Here is a 23,255-nt window from a genome sequence, read left to right on the forward strand (position 1 = left end):
GCGCTCTGCTAGGAGGCGTCCAGTCTCCCCAATGTAGAGGAGACCGCATCGGGAGCAATGGATGGGTTAACCAAGATAAAAACCCCATGCAGGGTTGTGAGGTTCAGGGGATGCTCTCTGGATGTTCAATGCAGATTCAATGGGCTGAATGGCCTCTTTCTGCACTTGCAGGAATTCTCTGGAACTACATTGCCATTCCTCCATTGTCACAGGATCAAAATCCTGGAAATTCCTTATCGTACCTCAGATGTGCTTAGACCCAAAGACTTTATTAAAAAATATTCATGTGATGTCACTGTCTGTGCTAGCATTTATTACCCCTTTGTTCTTGATCCATATGACTTGCCAGGCCAATTCAGAGAGCAAAGAATAATCAACCACTTTGCTGTGGTCTAACATCACATTTAGATAAACCAATTTCTTTCCATAAAAGGTATTAATGAACCAGGTGGACTTCCCTAAAATTGACTGTGTCTTCATCATCACCATTAAACTAGATTTCAATTCTCGATATTAAATTTCACCATCTGCTATGTTGAGATTCGAATCCATGTCCCCAGAACGTTACCTTGGGATTCTGGAATACTAATCCAGGGACACCACTATTCCCCTTGCAGAGGTTTAAAGAAAGCAGCTCACCATCATTAGAGATCATTTTAAAAAATGCCATGAGATAACCACATCTCATGAATGAATGCAAATAATAATGATGTCTGACTCTCTACGTCATTTGGAATAACACTCTTACCAGATGACTGAGCTTTATGACTGAGCAGTTGTGGTGATTATAAGGTGAGTATGAGTTTTTTTTAAAAATCCCTTCAAGAGGTGTGGGTGCCATTGGCAAGGTTAGCATTTATTGCCCATGATTTGAGCACATGCTAGATCACTTCAGAGGACAGCTAAGAGTCAACTGCATTGCTGTGAGTCTGGGGTTACACTTAAGCCCAGCGAGGATGGCACATTTCCTTTCCTGAAGTATATTAGTGAATTTATTTACTCATTCATGAGATACAGGCATCGCTGGCTGAGCCAGCATTTATTGCCCATCCCAAGCTGTCCTTCAGAAAGTGATGGTGAAGTGCCTTCTTGAACTGCTGCAGTCCATTGATATAGGTACAACTGTGTAGGTACAACCTGCTACATGTAAGGTAGCAGAGTGGCTCAGTGGTTAGCACTGCTGCCTCACAGCTCCAGGTAGGTGGGTTCAATTCTCACCACCAGGCAATTGTCTGTGTACAGTGTGCATATTCTGCCTGGGTTTCCTCTGAGTGCTCTGGCTTTCTCAAACAATCCAAAGATGCTGCAAATTAGGTGGATTGGTGATGCTAAATTGCCTAGGTGAAAGTGGGGACTGGAGATTAGAGTGGTGCTGGAAAAGCACAACAGGTCAGGCAGCATCTGAGAAGCAGGAAAAATCAATGTTTTGGGCAGGAGCCCTTCATCAGGAATTGGCTCTAGCCTGAAACATTGACTTTTCTCCTGCTCCTCGGATGCTGCCTGACCTGCTGTGCGTTTCCAGTACCACTCTACTCTTGAATGCTAAATTGCCTGTAGTGTCCAGAGATGTGCAGGCTGGGTGGGTTAGCCATGGGAAATGTGACATTATGGGTAGAGGATGAGCCTGGATGGAATGCTCTTTAGAGGGTTGGTGTGGACTCAATGGGCCGAATGGCATGCTTTTGCATTGTAGGTGTTCTATGATTCTAACCACAATCCTATTAGGAAAGGAATTCAAGGATTTTGGTCCAGTGACCATGAAGGAACGGTGATATATTTCCAATGGTGAGTGGCATGAAGGGGAACTTGCAGGTGGCGGTGTTCCCATGTATCTGCTACCCTTGCCCTTCTAGATGGAAGTGAAAGGTTTGGAATTATATGTGTCTTTATGATTTCATGGCCCTATCACTGAGACTGGCTTTTAACTGCACAAATTCCAGTAGCTATCATGTTGGGATTTGAACCCATATCCCCTAAGCATTTGCCTGGGCCTCTGGATTATTAACTCTGCGAGGTTTACCACACAGCTGCCCAACATTTCCCCAGATAATTTGACTCAGCAACAGGATTAATCAGTTAAATGCTTGTAAAGCACCTTATCTCACAATCAGTTGTAAACTTGACATGAAACACCATAAAACATTCAAGGTGTTAAATTCTCTAAGTCCGACAAGATATTTCCGAATTTAAACATTATTTGAGGGATTATTCATTCCAGTAGCAACTGATACAGGATCTGTGCACAAACAAATTTTATATGAAGGTCCCACTAGAATGGTCCTGTGATGACTTTAAGAAGCACAGATATTGCCTGCTACCCCTAATTAAATGTGGTCCATTACAAATTCTTCAGTAACTCTTTGGGAGCTAACATTTTTCATATTATTCTCTTTTTGCCATTAAAGACGTGAAAGTGGTCGAAATGAATAAATGCATTTAGCGGCAAACCTACATAAACACCGGAGGATGACAGGAATAGAAGGTTAGGATAGGTGAGATAATGTGGGAGGAGGCTCATGTGAATCATAAACACAGGTACACGTAGGGGGGGGCCAAAAGGCTGTTGCTTTTCAATGCACATTCCAATGTAGTCACACACCTAACTAAACCACAATCCAACAAATATTTACGGGAGCCCTAAAATTCTTGTGTTCACTCAGCTTAGAGCTGGAGAAAGACAACTCTCATTAGCAGTGACAACTTTTAAAACAGTCGTTTTATACCTGCAGTGTTCTAAATGGAACGACTTACCACACATTCTTATCGAGGCCTTCAATCCTTTTTGCATTTTTATGTCTGAATAAATTCATCTGCAAAGTTGAAACAATTGGGTAATTTAATTCAGTTTTATGTAATCACAGACCTTAATAAAATAACATTAGGTTCAATCAACTAAAATACAAGGAGAAGTTCCAATGTGTTGGCAAAGGAAATCTTAGCAGGACTTATACACTTAATGGTAAGGTCCTCGGGAGTGTTGCTGAACAAAGAGACCTTGGAGTGCAGGTTCATAGCTCCTTGAAAGTGGAGTCGCAGGTCGATAGGATAGTGAAGAAGGTGTTTGGTATGCTTTCCTTTATTGATCAGAGTATTGAGTACAAGAGTTGGGAGGTCATGTTGAGGCTGTACAGGACATTGGTTAGGCCACTGTTGGAATATTGCATGCAATTCTACTGGAAAGATGTTGTGAAACTTGAAAGGGTTCAGAAAAGATTTACAAGGATGTTGCAAGGGTTGGAGGATTTGAGCTATAGGGAGAGGCTGAACAGGCTGGGGCTGTTTTCCCTGGACCGTCGGAGGCTGAAGGGTGACCTTATAGAGGTTTACAAAATTATGAGGGGCATGGATAGGATAAATAGGCAAAGTCTTTTCCCTGGGGTTGGGGAGTCCAGAACTAGAGGGCATAGGTTTAGGGTAAGAGGGGAAAGATATAAAAGAGATCAAAGTTTGTGCGAAGCTTTGTAGCTAGGGTGCTCGTTGTTGCGGTTCTGTTCGCCGAGCTGGAAGTTTTTGTTGCAAACGTTTCGTCCCCTGGCTAGGCGACATCATCAGTGCTTGGGAGCCTCCTTCTTTGATGTTTCCTCCGGTGTTTATAGTGGTCTGTCCCTGCCGCTTCCGGTTGTCAGTTTCAGCTGTTCGCTGTAGTGGTTGGTATATTGGGTCCAGGTCGATGTGTTTGTTGATGGAGTTTGTGGATGAATGCCATGCCTCTAGGAATTCCCTGGCTGTTCTCTGTCTGGCTTGCCCTATGATAGTAGTGTTGTCCCAGTCAAATTCATGTTGCTTGTTGTCTGCGTGTGTGGCTACTAAGGATAGCTGGTCGTGTCGTTTCGTGGCTAGTTGATGTTCATGTATGCGGATTGTTAGCTGTCTTCCTGTTTGTCCTATATAGTGTTTTGTGCAGTCCTTGCATGGTATTTTGTACAATACATTAGTTTTGCTCATGTTGGGTATCGGGTCCTTCGTTCTGGTGAGTTGTTGTCTGAGCGTGGCTGTTGGTTTGTGTGCCGTTATGAGTCCTAGGGGTCGTAGTAGTCTGGCTGTCAGTTCTGAGATGCTCCTGATGTATGGTAGTGTGGCTAGTCCTTTTGGTTGTGGTATGTCCTCGTTCCGTGGTCTTTCTCTTAGGCATCTGTTGATGAAGTTGCGCGGGTATCCGTTTTTGGCGAATACCTTGTATAGGTGTTCCTCTTCTTCTTTTTGCAGTTCTGGTGTAGATTAGATTAGATTACTTAGATTAGATTACTTACAGTGTGGAAACAGGCCCTTCGGCCCAACAAGTCCACACTGCCCCGCCGAAGCGCAACCCACCTATACCCCTACATTTACCCCTTACCTAACACTACGGGCAATTTAGCATGGCCAATTCACCTGACCTGCACATCTTTGGACTGTGGGAGGAAACCAGAGCACCCGGAGGAAACCCACGCAGACACGGGGAGAACGTGCAAACTCCACACAGTCAGTCGCCTGAGGCGGGTATTGAACCCGGGTCTCTGGCGCTGTGAGGCAGCAGTGCTAACCACTGTGCCACCGTGCCACCCACTATGGTTTGATCATATTGACTGCAGTGCGTTGTGGCCCTTTTGAATAGTGTCCTGATGCAGCTTCGCTTGTGTGTGTTGGGGTGGTTACTTTCATAGTTTAGAACAAGCAACATGAATTCGACTGGGACAACACTACTATCATAGGGCAAGCCAGACAGAGAACAGCCAGGGAATTCCTAGAGGCATGGCATTCATCCACAAACTCCATCAACAAACACATCGACCTGGACCCAATATACCAACCACTACAGCGGACAGCTGTAACTGACAACCGTGAAGCGGCAGGGACAGACCAATATAAAAGAGACCTAAGGGGCAACTTTGTCACGCCGAGGGTGGTACGTGTATGGAATGAGCTGCCAGAGGATGTGGTGGAGGCTGGTACAATTGCAACATTTAAGAGGCATTTGGATGGGTATATGAATAGGAAGGGTTTGGAGGGAGATGGGCCAGATGCTGGCAGGTGGGACTAGATTGGGTTGGGACTCGATCTGGTCGGCATGGACGGGTTGGATCGAAGGTCTGTTTCCATGCTGTACATCTCTATGACTCTATGACTCTATAAGTGGTGGATGTGGGTACAATTACAATGTTTAAGAGACATCTGAATAAATACATGAAGAGGAAAGGTTTGGAGGGATATGGACCAGGAGCATGCAGGTGAGACTAATTTAGTTTGGGATTATGTTCGGCATGGACTGGTTGGACCGAAGGGTCTGTTTCCTTCCTCAATGACTCTACCTTTCCCCCAGCCTCATCCCTCTCCCATTTATCTTTCAGCCCCCTTGGGCACCCCCCTCTACATTTCTGATGAAGGGCTTATGCCCGAAACTTCAACTCTCCTGCTCCTTGGATGCTGCCTGACCCACTGTGCTTTTCCAGCACCACACTCTTGACTCTGATCTCCAGTATCTGCAGGCCTCACTTTCCCTCAGTCCTGCCCTCATCTGCTTCACCAAATTGCAAGACATCTGGATTGCAGCTGAGACCGGTTGGTTCTTTTGGCCTTTAGCAGTTCACTCTTGGATATTTGAAGATGAAACGTGCAACATGTTACAGTTAATAGTGTGCACCAACATGGATGGTACTAAAAGCAGCTGCTTCCCGTGACAGGAGAGGCAAGAGGCCACATTGCTTTGTGAATGTGGAGACAATTCATGCAGTATAGAACATAGAAGAATACAGCACAGTACAGGCCCTTTGGCCCTCGATGTTGCGCCAATCCAAGCTCACCTAACCTACACTAGCCCACTATCCTCCATATGCCTATCCAATGCCCGCTTAAATGCCCATAAAGAGGGAGAGTCCACCACTGCTACTGGCAGGGCATTCCATGAACTCACGACTCGCTGAGTAAAGAACCTACCCCTAACATCTGTCCTATACCCACCACCCCTTAATTTAAAGCTATGCCCCCTTGTAATAGCTGACTCCATACGTGGAAAAAGGTTCTCACGGTCAACCCTATCTAAACCCCTAATCATCTTGTACACCTCTATCAAGTCACCCCTAAACCTTCTTTTCTCCAATGAAAACAACCCCAAATGCCTCAGCCTTTCCTCATACGATCTTCCTACCATACCAGGCAACATCCTGGTAAACCTCCTCTGCACCCGTTCCAGTGCCTCCACATCCTTCCTATAGTATGGCGACCAAAACTGCACACAATACTCCAGATGCGGCCGCACCAGAGTCTTATACAACTGCAACATGACCTCAGGACTCCGGAACTCAATTCCTCTACCAATAAAAGCCAGTACGCCATATGCCTTCTTCACCGCACTATTTACCTGGGTGGCAACTTTCAAAGATCTGTGTACATGGACACCAAGATCCCTCTGCTCATCCACACTGCTATGTATCCGACCATTAGCCCAGTACCCCATCTTTTTGTTACTCTTACCAAAGTGAATCACCTCACACTTAGCTACATTGAACTCCAGCTGAACAAAACCATTGGATTCAGTGCCAGCACTTTTGATGCCTGGATTAGGAAAGCGACTCAAAGATATCAACAGAAGAAAAGAAAGACAGTCACCGTTTCAGTCAGGAGGGAGGGGTGGTGGCAACTAGAGCTGGGCCCCCAAAGATTGCCTTTCCTGGGCTGCAGATGAAGAGAGATCAGGGTTCTGGGCCTTTTACTTACCCCAGAGGAAAGAGAGAGAGAGCAAGCGTGCGCTGCTGCACCTGCAGAGGACCTGGCTGAGTTTCTAAAGCAAAGTCCAAGGGTGACAGCTTAGGAAAGCTGAGAATTTATTGGTTGTCAGCAGCTGCAGTTAGAGACTGTGTTTCAACTCCAGCAACGCTGAAAAAATGTAAATTGCTAACCTAGCCCAGGGAAAGTAAGGTTTTGCAGGCACAGGAGAGGGAGCAAATTAGCCTTGGTGCCAAACCCCTGCCTCTTCTCTGAGATCCTGCACATTATTTCCAGACAATACATTCCAGAGTCTCACTACTCACTGCATGAAAAAGTTATTTTTCTCACTTTCCATTTGCTGCTTTTCAAAACTACTCAAATTTGGGCACTCTGATTATTAAGTCGAGAATGTGGTGCTGAAAGAGCACAGCAGGCCAGGCAGCATCTGTGGAGGCAGGAGAATCAACGTTTTGGGCATAAGCCCTTCATCAGGAGGGCTAATGAAGGGCTCTTGCCTGAAACGTCGATTCTCCTGCTCCTCGGATGCTGCCTGATCGGCTGTGCTTTTCCAGCATCACACTCTTGACTCTGATCTCCAGCATCTGTAGTCCTCACTTTCTCTCAGTCCTGCCCTCGTCTGCTTTACAAATTGCAAGACATCTGGATTGCAGCTGAGACCGGATGGTTTTACTGGTTTTAGCAGTTCAAGGGTAAGGAATTTCTACTAATATTCAGTTTATATTAATCAAGCAAGATAAAGTAAAGTAATTTTAAAAGTATAGTGTTGTGACACATCAGAACAGCTCCTGCCAAACTGAATACCAGTCCCATGACACATGGGGAGTTGTGGACGCTTCACGGGACCCAGATGAGCTGACAGACTGGCTGCACAGAGCTGAACTCCTGAGTCACTGAGGTTCATGATCAGCCACGTGGAGAGACCATTCAGTGAGGGGCCTGTAAGCAGGAGTGAGAGACCACCAGGCACACCAACAGGATCAGGAAGGTAGTGCAGGAGCCTGCAGAGAGGTCCAGCTCACTGACCAGTCATCCATTCCGGTCACTGTCAAGGCAGATGCAGCAAGAACCAAACTAATGGCACCACACATGGCCCAGCCGATCAGGAGGCAAGGAGAAAGAGTAGAAGGGCAGTATTGATAGGGAATTCTTTAATTAGCAGAGTTTCACTGGTTTCTGGCATCACTCCAAGATGATATAGAGTCATAGACATGTACAGCACAAAAACAGACTCCAACTTGTCCATGCAAACCAGATACAGGTAGACCCCGCTATCGGAAAGTACAGCATTCCCAGGAAACCTTTCGCAAGCAGGAAAATAGCATAAAGCAAAGATGCATGATTTTTTCGGGAAAAAGTTTCGCCATTTCTCGTAAAAGTGAAAATCCTCTTCAGATTTACGAAAACAGGTACTAATGTAGCTCTTCCGTAAAAGCAAAATTGCGGAAAGTGAACGTTCAAAAAGCTGGAGATACAGGTATCCTGAATTAATCTAGTCCCATTTGACAGCACTTGGTCCATATCTCTGTGAACCATTTCTATTGATATACCAGCCTCCATCACTTCCACTGGCAGCTCTTTCCATATGGGCACTACCCTTTGCGTGAAAAGGCTGCCCCTTAGGTCCCTTTTAAATCTATCCCCTCTCACCCTAAACATATGCCACTCTAGTTCTGGACTCCCCCAACCCAGGGAAAAGATCTTGTCTATATATGCTATCCATGCCCCTCATGATTACATAAACCTCTATAGTGTTACCCCTCAGTCTCCGATGCTCCAAGGGAAATAGACCCAACCTATTCAGCCTCTCCCTGTAGCTCAAACCCTTCAACCCTGGCAACACCCTTGTAAATCTTTTCTGAACCCTTTCAAGTTTCACAACATCCTTCCTAAAGGAGAGAGACCAGAGTTGCACACATATTGTCTGGTTGGTCCTAAAGTTACGTATGTCACAGGAGGCTGCAGTGTATTTTTCTGGGGGAGGGCGAACAGCCAGAGGTCCTGGTCCATATTGGTGCTAGCAACATAGGTCGGGAAAGGGACGTGGTCCTGCAGTCAAAATGTAGAGTGCCAGGTAGAACATCAGCAAGCATGACCTCTAAAGTAGTAATCTCTGGATCATCTCCAGAGCGAGACCCAGTGTCCCAGGAATCTAAAGCCCTTCATCTTACACCATGCTTTCTGCCACACATTCACCTATCTTACCCTCCTATTCTAAGGATGGCAGTTTCCTTCCCTAAAGGACATTAGTGAACCAGATGTGGAACTCTCAACAATCAGCAATTGATTCACGATAATCATTAGACTCTTAACTTTATTGAATTCAAATTCCACCATCTGTGATGGCAGGATGCAAACACAGGTTTCCGGAAGGTTACCTGGGTCTCTGGGTTAACAGTCTGGATTACCACTAAGCCATCAGCTACCCCTGAATGCCAGTCCTTAGAAGAGTTGAAAATAGAGAGGGAAGAGGTATTGGATAGGCTGCCAATACTTGAGGTTGATAAGGCACCAGGTTATGTTATGTGAGGAGAAGTTGTGACCATTTCTCTTGGAGATCAGAAGTTAAGGGAAGATTCGATATAAGTTTTCAGGATAATGCAGGATCAGCATGGATTAGACAGGGCGGAACTGTTACTGCTCATAAAAAGATCAATAATCAGAGTGGGAGAAAGTGAGGACTGCAGATACTGGTGATCAGAGTCGAGAGTGTGGTGCTGGAAAAGCACAGCAGGTCAGACAGCATCCGAGGAGCAGGAGAATCGACAGGGTATAAGCCCTTCATCAGTCCTCCTGTCAATTCTCCTGCTCCTTGGATGCTGCCTGACCTGCTGTGCTTTTCCAGCACCATACTGTTGCCTTGATAATCAGAGTGCCAATTTTGAGTAGTTTTGCAAAAGATGCAAATGCAAAGTGAGAAAAATAACTTTTTCACACAGTGAGTAGTTAGACTCTGGAATGAACTATCTGGAAGAGGTCATTACATTTCAATAGAAATAATGTGCAAGGTCTCAGAGATGAGGCAGGAGTTTGGCACCAAGACAAATTATTCAGAGAGCTGATGCAGACACGATAATGACTGGCCTCTTTCTGTACCACGTTATTAACTAAGCAAAATAAAATCTATCAAGCTCGGTTTCATTCTGAGATCTGACTGGTCCAGAAGTACCATGGGCTGGGATATAAAAAGCTTTCATATGCTGCAGTGCAAAATCCCAGAATACAATGTCCCCTGGCTCCTTGCATGAAGCAATCCATATACAAATGCAGCAAGTTCTGGACAATATCCTGGCTTGGGCTCTCAGGTGACAAATAACAATTGCACCACAAAAGTGCCAGGCAATGACCATCTCCAATTAGGCTGCAGATTTTCTTTAGCCAGAGAACCAAGGTTTATTGTACTTAATAATAAAAAAAAAGTAGATATGTTAGAGACCGTCAGAAAGATCTGAAAAATGTGTTGCTGGAAAAGCGCAGCAGGTCAGGCAGCATCCAAGGAGCAGAAGAATCGCATTTCAGGCATAAGCCCTTCTTCCAAAACCTCGATTCTCCTGCTCCTTGGATGCTGCCGGACCTGCTGCGCTTTTCCAGCAACACATTTTTCAGCTCTGATCTCCAGCATCTGCAGTCCTCACTTTTTCCACGGTCAGAAAGATCACAAACACAGCAAAACAAAGTTTCAACCTGTCTCCCAATTACAAATTCAGATAAATTACACCACCATCTCAATTCTTTCAGGTTCTACTTGCCTGACTCCTCACAATTTCCTTGCCCTGAGTGTGGGGGCAATTTAATGCATCCTTTACAAGTCTGCTGCCATGAACATTTCACAAATCTGACAGCATACATTTTCTGAATTCTAAAGATTTCTAATCAAATTCTCCTGGTATGGACAGTTCACAAACTAGACCTAACTGCTGAGGTGACTTGTTCCTTAAACTGTCCCAAAGTATATCTCAACAAGAAGCTAGATTTGCTTCTGAAATCAAACCTGATGTTTTCTGCACTGAATTTTTTTTTTAAAAAGCATACTGAATCATAGGTTCTTCTGAACTGAATGCAAAGCTAATAGCCTTAAATGCTTACCCTTGCTGTCATAAATCCAACAATAAAACATCTTTTAATTAAAATATTGCAGGGGCTTGCAGTCCTAGCTTTATGACAAATGCTGAACTAAAAGTTACTGTTCTGGAAGGATTCTCTGAATTGTTTCTTTAAAAAGAAACAGGGGTAATCAATATTCACCAAAATTTCTAAATCATAATTCCAAAAATAGTAATGTATATACTGTACACCTTTCATCACAAACATGCTTGAACTGCATTGACAACATGGTAGCTCATCTGAAGACAGCACGCTAAGCAGAAAAAGTTCACTGACTTTTCCAGAACTAACATCACTAATTAGAGCTATACCTAGTACAAAGCAAGATGGTTGTGTATGTTGGATGTCAATCATTCTCATTCAGGTCATCACTGCAGGACACATACAAGATAGTGTCCAAGGTGCAACTATCTTCAGCCTGGTTCATCAATGATTTTCTCTCCATCAAAAGGTCTGAAGTGTGGGTGTTCGCCAATGAGTGCACAATGTTTGGCACCATTCATGACTCCTCAGTTACTGAGTCATGTTCAGCGCAACAGGATCTGGATACCATTCAGGTTTAGGCTGACACATTATATTTATTATTAATGCCACACAAGTGCGGAGTAGTTACCATTTCCAGAGGAGATGCTGAATCCACCACTATCAACATCGTAGGAGTTAACATTACCCAGAAAATGAATTGGCTATATAAATAATGTAGCTACAAGAGCAGGTCAGAGGCTAGCAATTCTGTTAAAAAATCACACAACACTAGGTTATAATCCAACAGGTTTATTTGGAAGCACTAGCTTTCGGAGTGCTGCTCTTTCACCGGCGTCTCCAAATCATGACTACCACAGAAATTCTGTGGCGAGTAATTCACCTGATTACCATTAACAAGCCATAAGGAGTGTGACAGAATACACTTTACATGCACTTCCTTCACCTCTGATGCACAGCAGCAGCTGTAGCATCTACAAGATACTCTGCAGAAAGAAGGCAGTTTACCACCACCTTCTCAAAGCTTGGGCAATCAATGCTGGCCCAGCCATTGACACCTACATCCCATGAGTGAATAAAATAACTCATCCAGAAGTAATTCCTTAAGGGTGCAAGATCTTCTGGAGGAATACTGGATTCTTCAGCCAATCTCAAAGTTGTTATGGACCAGACCAAACCCAGTTCAAAGATAACGAGACAGCCTAGACCCCAACCTTTTCTTATTTAAAGGCAAGTGTAAGTTGCTGTGTTCCAGATGCAATTCAATTAGTTACATTACTCGACTTTAAGCAAAACACTCTTTATTCTTACCCTACATTTAAAATACAAACAAAAACAAAGAAGAATTAGTATAACTTTAACTCTATTGGAAAACTTAACAAAATAACAGATTATTTAATTATTAAACAGTAACTGTTCCAATACAGTAACATGCCATAAACACTCTTGGCAAAGACAATGTCAGGAAAACAGATTGTCCCATACACTATTCTGGCAGCATGGAGAGAACCCAAGGTTTTAACTGTAACAGAGAGAGAGGTTTAACAGCTTCCACAACCAGCTTCAAAACCCCAAAACTACTGAAAGCTAAACGAAAACCCAGGTTCTATGAGAACCCAACTCCACCCATTCAGGCTGCTTCTATTCTACCAACTTCTTAAAAGTTCCAAGGCCTCACATGCTGTTTACTTTATTGGCTTGGAGCAGACCAATCAAAACCTCTGTCTCAACCTCTCTTCATTAAAAAAAAGGACAAAATGTAGCTAATAAGTCCATCATACCATCACAAAGTTAATCAAGAGTTAGTTAGCTCAATTGGCTGGATGGCAGAATTGTGAAACAGACTGACGCCAACATCGTAGGTTCAATTCCCACATTGGCTCAGGATACCAAAACGGATTCTCCTTTACAATCTCTACCCTCACCCGAGGCATGATGATCTCAGATTGAATCACCACCAGTTTTCTCTCCCTAATGAGAGTGTAGTCTGCTGAGACTATGGCGACTTTACCTATTTTGTTATAGAAGCAAATTGCAAACAGCCTGCAGAAATACGCTAAGCAGTCTATACATTCTGCAATGCGACAAGAACAAAAAGATGGCTTACCATTGAGGTGGAAACCTTCCGGTTGATTGAATAATGAAGAAGGTTTTGTGTTGTTTGCATACATTTCAGCCAATGGGTGCAATACATTCCTGCAATACAGAACATAACAGAGAGAAAACATAACACTGAGGTAATTATATTTTCACAACTAATTCTTTGGCTGAAAAGTGCTTTTGGAAGACTTGTTGATGGGATTATGACAATTTAATTCATTCTTCCTTTCAAGACAAGACACGCTCAATAACATGTTGCATCCTAAGTCCAAAGTTTCACAAAGCACCTACTTTTGTTAGCACGCTTACAAATTAACTGCTGAATATGAAAACATCACTATCAACATCGAGTACAAGTTGCTAGTTCATGAACAAGCACATCTACATTTGAAAAGTAAACAAGTGGAATTATGGTCAGTCTTCCTATCCCAACCTAGACATACAAGGCAGCAACAGATTGATCAGAAAATTAATATTTCTAAAATCCTCGGCTCATTGGGGACTCACTTTCTTTCCAAGCAAACAAATTGCAATTCAAATCTTTTCATGTAACCCAGGCACAAAGCCAGGTGTAAGATTTTGAAAGCAGTTCTCTTGAATAAGGCATTAGGCTGAATTTTTGTCAGAGTGCTCAGGTATGTTTCAGTGTGTGAACGGCCACATTTTGCTTTCTGAGGAAATCTGATTTTCTTCTGCATTCCCAACTTGATGCCATTTTCCGCTGGCTTTTTGTGCAGCTCAGGAAGGTCCATCAACCATCACCGAGGACGGGTTCCCCTTTTTCAACTGGGAGTGAAAATCAGATTTTATCTTGTATGTCAAATGTTGCTGTTTTTTTTAATATACTGATTCAACACAGGGACCTATCCTTCAAAGATACATTGGTCAGTCTTGTATATTTATTCACATGCATTACAAAGTCATTCCAATGAAAACAGTAGCACCATGCAATGAAATGTGTGCCAAATGACCTGCCTGCCAGTACTGTCATCTTTTCTGCTGTGATTTAAAAGACTTTGACTCATTTAAATAAAGCTTCATCGCTTCTCGGCCTTTTGGCTCGGAATACGTGTAGCTCCTGAGGACCAGAGGAAGAGATTCTGCTCGAGTGCTGCAGGTTCGACGCAGCGGACGTGTGCTGGCGGGGGAGAAACCACGGGGATCGTGTTGCGAGTCGTCGGAGCTGCTGGATCGTGATTGGACGTTGGAGGATCGTTTGGTTGTGCTGACCTGCTCTTGGTGGATCTTTATGCTGGCTTCGGCCTAACGCCAATTCAGGTACCAGCCAACCTCAGAGCTATGGCCTCAGCAGCCGCTGGCAGCCCTGGCCAGGGCATTAGCAACACAGTCAGGGTGACTGTGAAAAAGGTGGAGGAGCACACACCGGTCGATCGGACAATGTTCGTGAAGAAGACTTTGCTGGAGTGCTGTGGGTTCAAAGCAGTGGACATGTATTGCCTGCTGCCTGATCAGCCTGGACCAGGAGAAAGCTTTTGACAGGATATGACACACGTATATGAGACATGTTCTCTCTAAAATGGGCTTCAGGGAGGGAATCGGTAATTGGATCAGACTGCTCTATACCAACATTGTCAGTGCAGTCTCAATCAACGGGTGGGAATCAAATAGCTTCCCAGTCAGATCTGGAGTCAGGCAGGGCTGCCCCCTCTCTCCTGCCTTGTTTGTGTGCTGCATAGAGCCATTTGCCGAGTCCATCAGGAAGGATGCGAGCCTGAGAGGGGTGACTATTCCTGGCAGCGGGGGCTTGCAGGTTAAGGCCTCCCTGTACATGGAAGACGTCGTCGTTTTCTGCTCGGATCCGCTGTCCGTGCGCAGACTCATGTGCATTTGTGACCAGTTCGAACGGGCCTCAGGGGCCAAGGTAAACCGAGGCAAGAGCGAGGCCATGCTCTTCGGGAACTGGGCCGACCAATCCTCGATCCCCTTCACCATCAGGACCGACCACCTGAAGGTGCTGGGTATTTGGTTCGGAGGGGCTGGGGCGTGCGCCAAGTCTTGGGAGGAGCGTACCAGCAAAGTGAGGCAGAAACTGGGCAGATGGACGCTACGGTTGCTCTCCATCGCGGGAAAAAACATGGTCATCAGGTGTGAGGCACTGTCATTACTATTATATGTGGCACAGGTCTGGCCTATTCCCAGAACCTGTGCCGCTACAGTCACCCGGGCCATCTTCCAGTTTATATGGAGGTCAAAGATGGACCGGGTCCGAAGGGACTCGCTGTATAAAGATCTGGGCAACGGGGGAAAAAATACACCAAATGCCACCCTCACCCTGATGGCCACCTTTGTGTGTGGCTGCATCAAGCTGTGCGTGGATCCCCGGTACGCAAACACCAAGTGTCACTACATACTGAGGTTCTACCTGTCCCCGGTGTTGCAAAGGATGGGCCTGGCCTCGCTGCCACGGAACGCTCCGAGTAGTTGGACCGTTCCGTATCACCTGTCCTTCGTGGAGAAATTTATGAAGAAAAACACCTTTGACCACAAGTCCATTAGGAAGTGGTTATCACATAGTGTCCTTAAGGCCCTTCGGGAAAAGGAGAGGGTGGATCCTATCGAGCGGTTCCCTGAGCAGACTGTCAAAGCCATTTGGCAGAATGCCTCATCGCCAGAACTTTCCAACAAGCACCAAGACATGGCTTGGCTGGTGGTGAGAAGGGCTCTGCCTGTGAGATCCTTTATGCACGCCCGGACTCTCTGCCGCACCACACGCTGCCCTCGATGCGGCTGCGGGGGGGACGAGACTGTCACACACCTCCTTCTGGAATGTGCCTATGCAGAGGAAGTCTGGAGAGGAATGCAGTGGTGTTTGTCGAGGTTCGTCCCGAGCAGCGCCGTGACGTGGGACTCCGTGCTCTACGGCCTGTTCCCCGGGACGCACACCGAGACGAACATCAACTGTGCCTGGAGGATCATCAACTCGGTGAAGGACGCTCTCTGGGTGGTCCGAAACCTGCTGATCTTCCAGCTGAAGGAGTTGACCCCGACTGAGTGTTGCAGACTGGCACATTCCAAGGTCCAGGACTACGTGTTGAGGGACGCGCTGAAGCTTGGGGCAGCTGCCGCCAAGGCGCGGTGGGGAAAGACCACTGTGTAAAGTCTGCCTGCCTAACGAAGAACAGGGGGCCCATGCAGTCATTTGGGCTCTGCTGACGCCTCAGCTAATCATATGGGCATATGATTGAAAAATGTACAGACCTGTATAAAAATGATAAATTCTGATCTCTGTATGTACATGTTCACATATGTATGGCATGACCAAATGTACAGACCATCAAATTATTTTATGAATAAAGTATATTTTTGAAATATAAAAAAAAAGGACGTGTACTGCCTGCAGGATTTCCCTGCGGCAGGCTATTTCAATGTGACCTTCAGGAGCGTGAAGAATTGCGAGCAGCTCCTGAAGGTCTTCAAGGAGAAGGAAGGGGAACCTCTGTTCTCCATCTTGTCGGCGGTCCCGTTGTGTGTGCTTCCTGCGCAAAGGAGTCGGGTTGTTACAATCCAGACGTACAACCCTCACGTCCCAGCAGCAGATGTCCTGACCTTCTTGAGGAGATACGTCCAGGTCGAGGGAGAGAGTACCGATGTGGTCGATCCTTTCGGGATGTGGACCAGCAAAAGACAGGTCAGGGTAACCCTGAGGGTCGATGCCAGAGGGAACATCCTCCACCCACCCTCCAGCTTTGCCATCGGAGGAAGCAGAGGTTACCTGACATACGCAGGGCAACCAAAAGTATGCAGAACCTGCGGGAGGTCAGGCCACATGGCAGCGGATTGTAAGGTGACCGTCTGCCGAAACTGCCAGCAGGAAGGCCACCCGACCAAGGAATGTAAGGAGGCCAAGAACTGTAATCTGTGCAGAGAGGCGGGCCACATGTACAAGGCCTGCCCAAGACGAGGGGCCGCCACCTACGCACAGATGGCCGGAGGTGGCAACACGAGTCGTGGACCACCTAAGACCAGCAAGGTACCACAAAACAGCACGGGAACGGTGTCTGGAGGCACCCAGAAGGAAGGGCAGGCTGTAGCGGAGCAGACGGCAGACCGCGAGGAGGTGCAGCAGCCGATCCAAGCTCCTTCAAGACAGACGGAGAAAATGGAAGAGGAGGGAACAAAGGAGGCAGAGGATTGGATTACTGTCTGAAGCAGGAAGAGGAAACCTCCCAAAGCCACCCAGCGAAGGGGGAAGCGACACCTACACGACGAGGATACAGGCAGCTCTTCCGATGGTGAGGACGGGCGCAAGGAGGGTCATCACCAGAGGAAGAGACAGAGCGCAGTGGGGAAAAAGGAGGGCAGCACCGCCCAAGCACGAAAAGACAATCCCTCTGAGGGGACGGGTAAAGGCCTCCCCCGACCTGGAGAGAACCCACAGGGTCTCGCACTCCTCAGGGATACGATCGCCTACGTGCAGGACAGGGGGTTGGACACCTGCCTGATCAGCCTGGACCAGGAGAAAGCCTTTGACAGGATATCACACAGGTTATTGAGAGATGTTCTCTCCAAAATGGGCTTCAGGGAGGGAATCGGTAATTGGATCAGACTGCTCTACACCAACATTGTCAGTGCAGTCTCAATCAATGGGTGGGAATCAGATAGATTCCCAGTCAGATCTGGAGTCAGGCAGGGCTGCCCTCTCTCTCCTGCCTTGTTTGTGTGCTGCATAGAGCCATTTGCCGAGTCCATCAGGAAGGATGCGAGCCTGAGAGGGGTGACTATTCCTGGCAGCGGGGGCCTGCAGGTTAAGGCCTCCCTGTACATGGAAGACGTCGTCGTTTTCTGCTCGGATCCGCTGTCCGTGAGCAGACTCATGTGCACATGTGACCAGTTCAAACGAGCCTCGGGGGCCAAGGTAAACCGAGGCAAGAGCGAGGCCATGCTCTTCGGGAACTGGGCCGACCAATCCTCAATCCCCTTCACCGTCAGGACCGACCACCTGAAGGTGCTGGGTATTTGGTTCGGAGGGGCTGGGGCGTGCGCCAAGTCTTGGGAGGAGCGTACCAGCAAAGTGAGGCAAAAACTGGGCAGATGGAAGCTACGGTCGCTCTCCATCGCGGGAAAAAACATGGTCATCAGGTATGAGGCACTGTCATTGCTATTATATGTGGCACAGGTCTGGCCTATTCCCAGAACCTGTGCAGTCACCCGGGCCATCTTCCAGTTTATATGGAGGTCAAAGATGGACCGGGTCCGAAGGGACTCGCTGTACAAAGATCTGGACAACGGGGGAAAAAATACACCCAATGCCACCCTCACCCTGATGGCCACCTTTGTGTGTGGCTGCATCAAGCTGTGCGTGGATCCCCGGTACGCAAACATCAAGTGTCACTACGTACTGAGGTTCTACCTGTCCCCGGTGTTGCGAAGGATAGGCCTGGCCTCGCTGCCACGGAACGCTCCGAGTAGTTGGACCGTTCCGTATCACCTGTCCTTCGTGGAGAAATTTATGAAGAAAAACACCTTTGAACATAAGTCCATCAGGAAGTGGTCAGCATGTAGTGTCCTTGAGACCCTTCGGGAAAAGGAGAGGGCGGATCCTATCGAGCGGTTCCCTGAGCAGACTGTCAAAGCTATTTGGTAGAATGCCTCACTGCCAGAACTTTCCAACAAGCACCAAGACATGGCTTGGCTGGTGGTGAGAAGGGCTCTGCCTGTGAGATCCTTTATGCACACCTGGACTCTCTGCCGCACCGCACGCTGCCCTCGACGCGGCTGCGGGGGGGACGAGACTGTCACACACCTCCTTCTGGAATGTGCCTATGCAGAAGAAGTCTGGAGAGGAATACAGTGGTGTTTGTCGAGGTTCGTCCCGAGCAGCGCCATGACGTGGGACTCCGTGCTCTACGGCCTGTTCCCCGGGACGCACACCGAGACGAACATCAACTGTGCCTGGAGGATCATCAACTCGGTGAAGGACGCTCTCTGGGTGGTCCGAAACCTGTTGATCTTCCAGCAGAAGGAGTTGACCCCGACGGAGTGTCGCAGACTGGCACATTCCAAGGTCCAGGACTATGTGTTGAGGGACGCGCTGAAGCTTGGGGCAGCTGCTGCCAAGGCGCGGTGGGGAAAGACTACCGTGTAACATCTGCCTGCCTAAAGAAAAACAGGGGGCCCGCGCAGTCATTTGGGCTCTGCTGACGCCTCAGCTCAATGTAATCGCACCAACCTGTAAATAGAATTGATTACTCTGTTTTCGGTATGCAAACAAATGGAATGTTTACATATGTATGGCATGTCCAACTGTACAGACCATTAAAGTAATTTATGAATAAAGTATATTTTTGAAATAATAAAAAAAATTCAGCAAATGAAACGTCTCTAAATTTCTTGCCCATATTGATTGGCTGGCACACTGCTTTAAAATTGAAATGAGCATAGAATCCTTACTAGGTGGAAGCAGGCCATTCGGTCATCAATCGAAACCGACTCTCCAAAGACCATCCCAACCAGACCCACCCGTTGACCCTATCCCTGTAACTCTGCATCTCCTATGGCTAATCCTGGACACTATGGGCAATTTAGCATGGCCAATCCACCTAGCCCGTATATGGACTGTGGGAAGAAACCGGAGCATCCGGAAGAAACCCACACAGACACAGAGAGAATGTCCAAACTCCACACAGACAGTCGCCCAAGGGCAGAATTGAACCTGGGGTCCTGGCGCTGTGAGGCAGCAATGCTAATCACTGAGCCATTGCACCAAGTGCCTTCTGTTCATTCCTTCCCAGACAGCAGTGCAGATGAATAACATATTCAACAAGTTTTAACAATAGTTTGCAACTTTGAAGGATAGCAAGTAGTATAAAGATTTTATTTCCCCAAAATTTGGGAATACATTTTTTCTTTCAATATAAATTATATGAAGGTTTTTAATACCTGGTGAGAAGCTTATTCACCTCCACCCGCCCCCACAACCACCACCTCTCCCCCCAACACCCCCGACCTCTACATACACACACATCACTAACACCACATTCACCAACAATGGAATACCAATTTCCATTAATGTTGCAAGTATTTTGAGGATTGCAAGTTATGAATACTGAGTGAGTGAATACGGAGTATATATGTGAAGAATGAGGTGGCATGGAGGAACATGAAGAATAGAGGGGGTATGGGCTGACATGGGTGATCTGAGTGGACATGGCCAGGTGGTAAGGGGTGTTGGGTGGAGGGGTAAGAGAAGTGAGATACGATTGGGAGCTGGGATAGTGTGTTGGAGAACTGAGATGGGCCTTCGAAACAGTTCATTTCCACAGCCTCATTCCTCACTCTCAAACTTGTAGTTCATAAACTGCACTGCAACCCTTTCTTCACTATGCTGCAAAAACCCAAAAATAGATGGTAAACTCACATAACCTCCAAGCTGCAAAAATGTGCAGGCCACATTTTCCTGAGCCCAGAGAAAGATTTGACCCATTAAATCAAGACCACGTCTGCCTGTTTACATAGATATACAAGATCCCATTATTTGATCAAGGGGAATTCTCCCAATGCCCAAACCTGCATATCACAAAGATCAAAGAAAATTTACAGCCCAGGAACAGGCCCTTCGGCCCTCCAAGCCTGAGCCACTCCAAATGTACTGTCTAAACTTAGGTTAGAAAGTTATTAACGCATTGCCATTTGCAGGACTTTGCAAAAAAGTTTGTTTTGTACAAACTGCATTTCAAAATGTCTAACTGGCTGAAGATCATTTCGGGTGTGTGGAAATATAATTGTAAGTCCTTCTTCAAAACCCCAGCTCGTCTTTCTCGTTATGTAGGCTGACTGATGTTTTCATTCTTTCCAGTATCTGCAGTTTTATTTTAAAAACAGAACAGCACATTAATCAAGAAAATGTGTCATATGGATTTTCATATAGCATTTTTCAGGTGCTACATAATGGCCTAGATGATAAAATCAAAACATACATATTGTCAGAATAACAATTCTGACATAATTACATTTCTAGAATGCCTTCAAAATAGCAAAACCTTTCAGGAATGCAATCAGATAAAAAAAATGACACTGACACAAAGAATTGTCAAACACTTGAGCAATTTAGTTTATACTTTACAGGACGTGGGTGTTGCCCTTGAACGGAGTGGCTTTCTAGGGCCATTTCACAGAGACCTCCCCTAAAGAGAAGACTGTGGTGGAGTGGGTGCGTCACCTCACACTGCATTGAACCTCATCTTCCACCTCTCCATTCACTCCACCAACTTGTCAATATCCTTCTGGAGTTCCATACAATCCTCCTCCAGCTTGAAGGGCTGAATGGACTACTCCTCTTCCTATGCTCCTATCTGGGGGACTCCACCACGAACATTCCTCCAGCCTGAAAAATATCCATTGACCATTTTTTCTACCACTCAATTTTGTATTAACATTGACACTTCCCTCTGTTATACCATTAGATTAGTTACAGTGTGGAAACAGGCCCTTCGGCCCAACAAGTCTACACCGACCCATTCTCCTACATTTACCCCTTCACCTAACACTACGGGCAATTTAGCTTGGCCAATTCATCTAATCTGCACATTTTTAGACTGTGGGAGGAAACCCGAGCAACTGGAGGAAACCCATACAGACATGGGGAGAATCCTCCTCCAGCTCGATGGGCTGAATGGACTATGATTCACAACTTTCCTCACAAGTCTATTGTGAGGCAGTGTATCGAATACCTTTTGTAAATCCTTGTTTACCACACCATAAACATTACTTTGGAGACATTAAGGATGCTCAAGGGGCTCAACAGGGTAAATGCTGAGAGGATGTTTCCCTTCACAGGCGAGTCTAGGACAAGAGGGCATAGTCCCAGAATAAAGGGAAAGGGGTGCCTAGTAAAGACTGAGATGAGGAGGAATGTGGAATTTCCTCTCTCCGAGAATCTTGAACACCTTACCACAGACAGCTGTAGGGGCACAGAGTCCGTGTGCATACTTAAGGCTGAAATAAATAGATTCTTGATCAGTCAGGGAGATTCAAAGGGAAAAGGCAAGAGAGTGAACGCTGGGTCAGCCACGATCCTTTTGAATAGTAGATCGGGCTTGAGGGGCCGAATGGCCTATCCCAGTTCCTATTTCTGATGGCCTTATTACTGTCATCAGTCCTGTCCCTTCCCTCTTCAATAAAAAAAAACCTCCACCACGTTGGTTAAACATGATTTCCCGTTTTTAAAAAATCCATGCTGGTTCATGGTGACCTTTACTGAGAACGGTTTAATATTCCAGATTATTTGTTGATTTTAAATTTCACCACCTGCTGTGTCCCCACAACATTAACCGGGGCTCCTGGATCACTGGCCCAGTAACAGTGTCCCCGAGGAGGTGGAGAGGTTTATAGCGGAGCCGGAAAAGGAGGGAGAAATGGAGACGATTGGGAAAGAATATGGAAATAGCACCGAGACTAGAATCAGAGAGTGTACAGTATTCAGACGGTAAAGGGTTTTAGAGCAACAATATCCATTTGTAAATCGGAGGTCATTGCCAGGAAAGTGAAGGGACAGTCTAGAAAATTATTTTTCATGTTAACAGATACAATTCCCTGCCCAAAACAGTGGTGGGAGATGCCAACAAATGATTGCAGATGGGAAAAGGCATGTTAAAGCGGATTGAGACTGTCATGCCTTTCAGAGCTGAGGTGCACGAATCTGAATTTCCCGCAGCCCCGTTTCCTACCTTTGGATTTTTTTTTTACCTTTGGACCGGTTTTCTGGCCGGTGGGGTGACACGGGAGAGAATGATTGACTGGAGAGGTCAGCAGTAACAGGAAGCAGCGCGGCTGCCAACAGCAGTAACCTTGCTGCGCTCAGTGCACGTTCGGCTTCGTATTCATTCCGAGCAGACCTTATTTCCCCGGGACCGGTGCCCGACAGGGTTACGAGGAAGCAGTCTGCTGCTTATCTGAGCTCAGTGATCCACCCTCCTCAGCCCTTCCAGCAGAACCCGGGACTGAGCCACACTAACACTCGAATAAAGCGCACCGGTCAGGCAGAAGATACAGAATCCTGAACACAGGAGGTTCAGGAACAGCTTCTTCCCGGCTGTTATTAGACTGATGAATGGACTCTAGAGCCTCAAATAATGCTGACCTTGCTAACACTGATGCCCTGTGCATTGTGACCTGTATGCCTCTGTCTAAGTCTTTTGATCTGTATTGCATTGCTTACTATGATCTGCCTGTACTGTTCGTAAACACAGCTTTTCATTTTTTTTTCTTTTCTATTTTATTCAATTCCCACCACCAGGAAGAAAGAATACACCCGAGTGGCCAGTGACAAGCAGTGCCCTTCACATCAAAGGGCAATGCTGTGTGATCAAACAGTGAAGGGGAGGGCAGGGATTAAATCAACGCAGAGT

General features: G+C 46.3%; 1 protein-coding gene across 4 annotated transcripts in view; it reads right to left on the minus strand.

The window, feature by feature from the left end:
* LOC122554159 (kynurenine--oxoglutarate transaminase 3-like) overlaps positions 1-22,799 on the minus strand; it is an 83,362-nt gene extending 60,563 nt beyond the window's left edge. The window contains exons 1-3 of one of the 4 annotated variants that reach the window (XM_043698735.2): positions 22,594-22,799; positions 12,896-12,984; positions 2,752-2,810 (exon numbers count right to left, since the gene is read on the minus strand). In XM_043698735.2, the coding sequence (XP_043554670.2) occupies positions 2,752-2,810; positions 12,896-12,982 (146 nt within the window). In that variant the 5' untranslated portion in view covers positions 12,983-12,984; positions 22,594-22,799. Of the gene's footprint in view, positions 1-2,751; positions 2,811-6,585; positions 6,605-6,693; positions 6,753-12,895; positions 12,985-22,593 lie in introns of those variants that run through there. The other 3 variants (XM_043698737.2, XM_043698736.2, XM_087990431.1) reach the window with 3 other exon arrangements.
* Between the last annotated feature and the right edge of the window lie 456 nt (positions 22,800-23,255).

The sequence above is a fragment of the Chiloscyllium plagiosum genome, unplaced genomic scaffold (assembly GCF_037043375.1).
Source record: "Chiloscyllium plagiosum isolate Xiang-an unplaced genomic scaffold, Cpla_swu_hap1 HiC_scaffold_9, whole genome shotgun sequence".
Classification (NCBI taxonomy): domain Eukaryota; kingdom Metazoa; phylum Chordata; class Chondrichthyes; order Orectolobiformes; family Hemiscylliidae; genus Chiloscyllium; species Chiloscyllium plagiosum.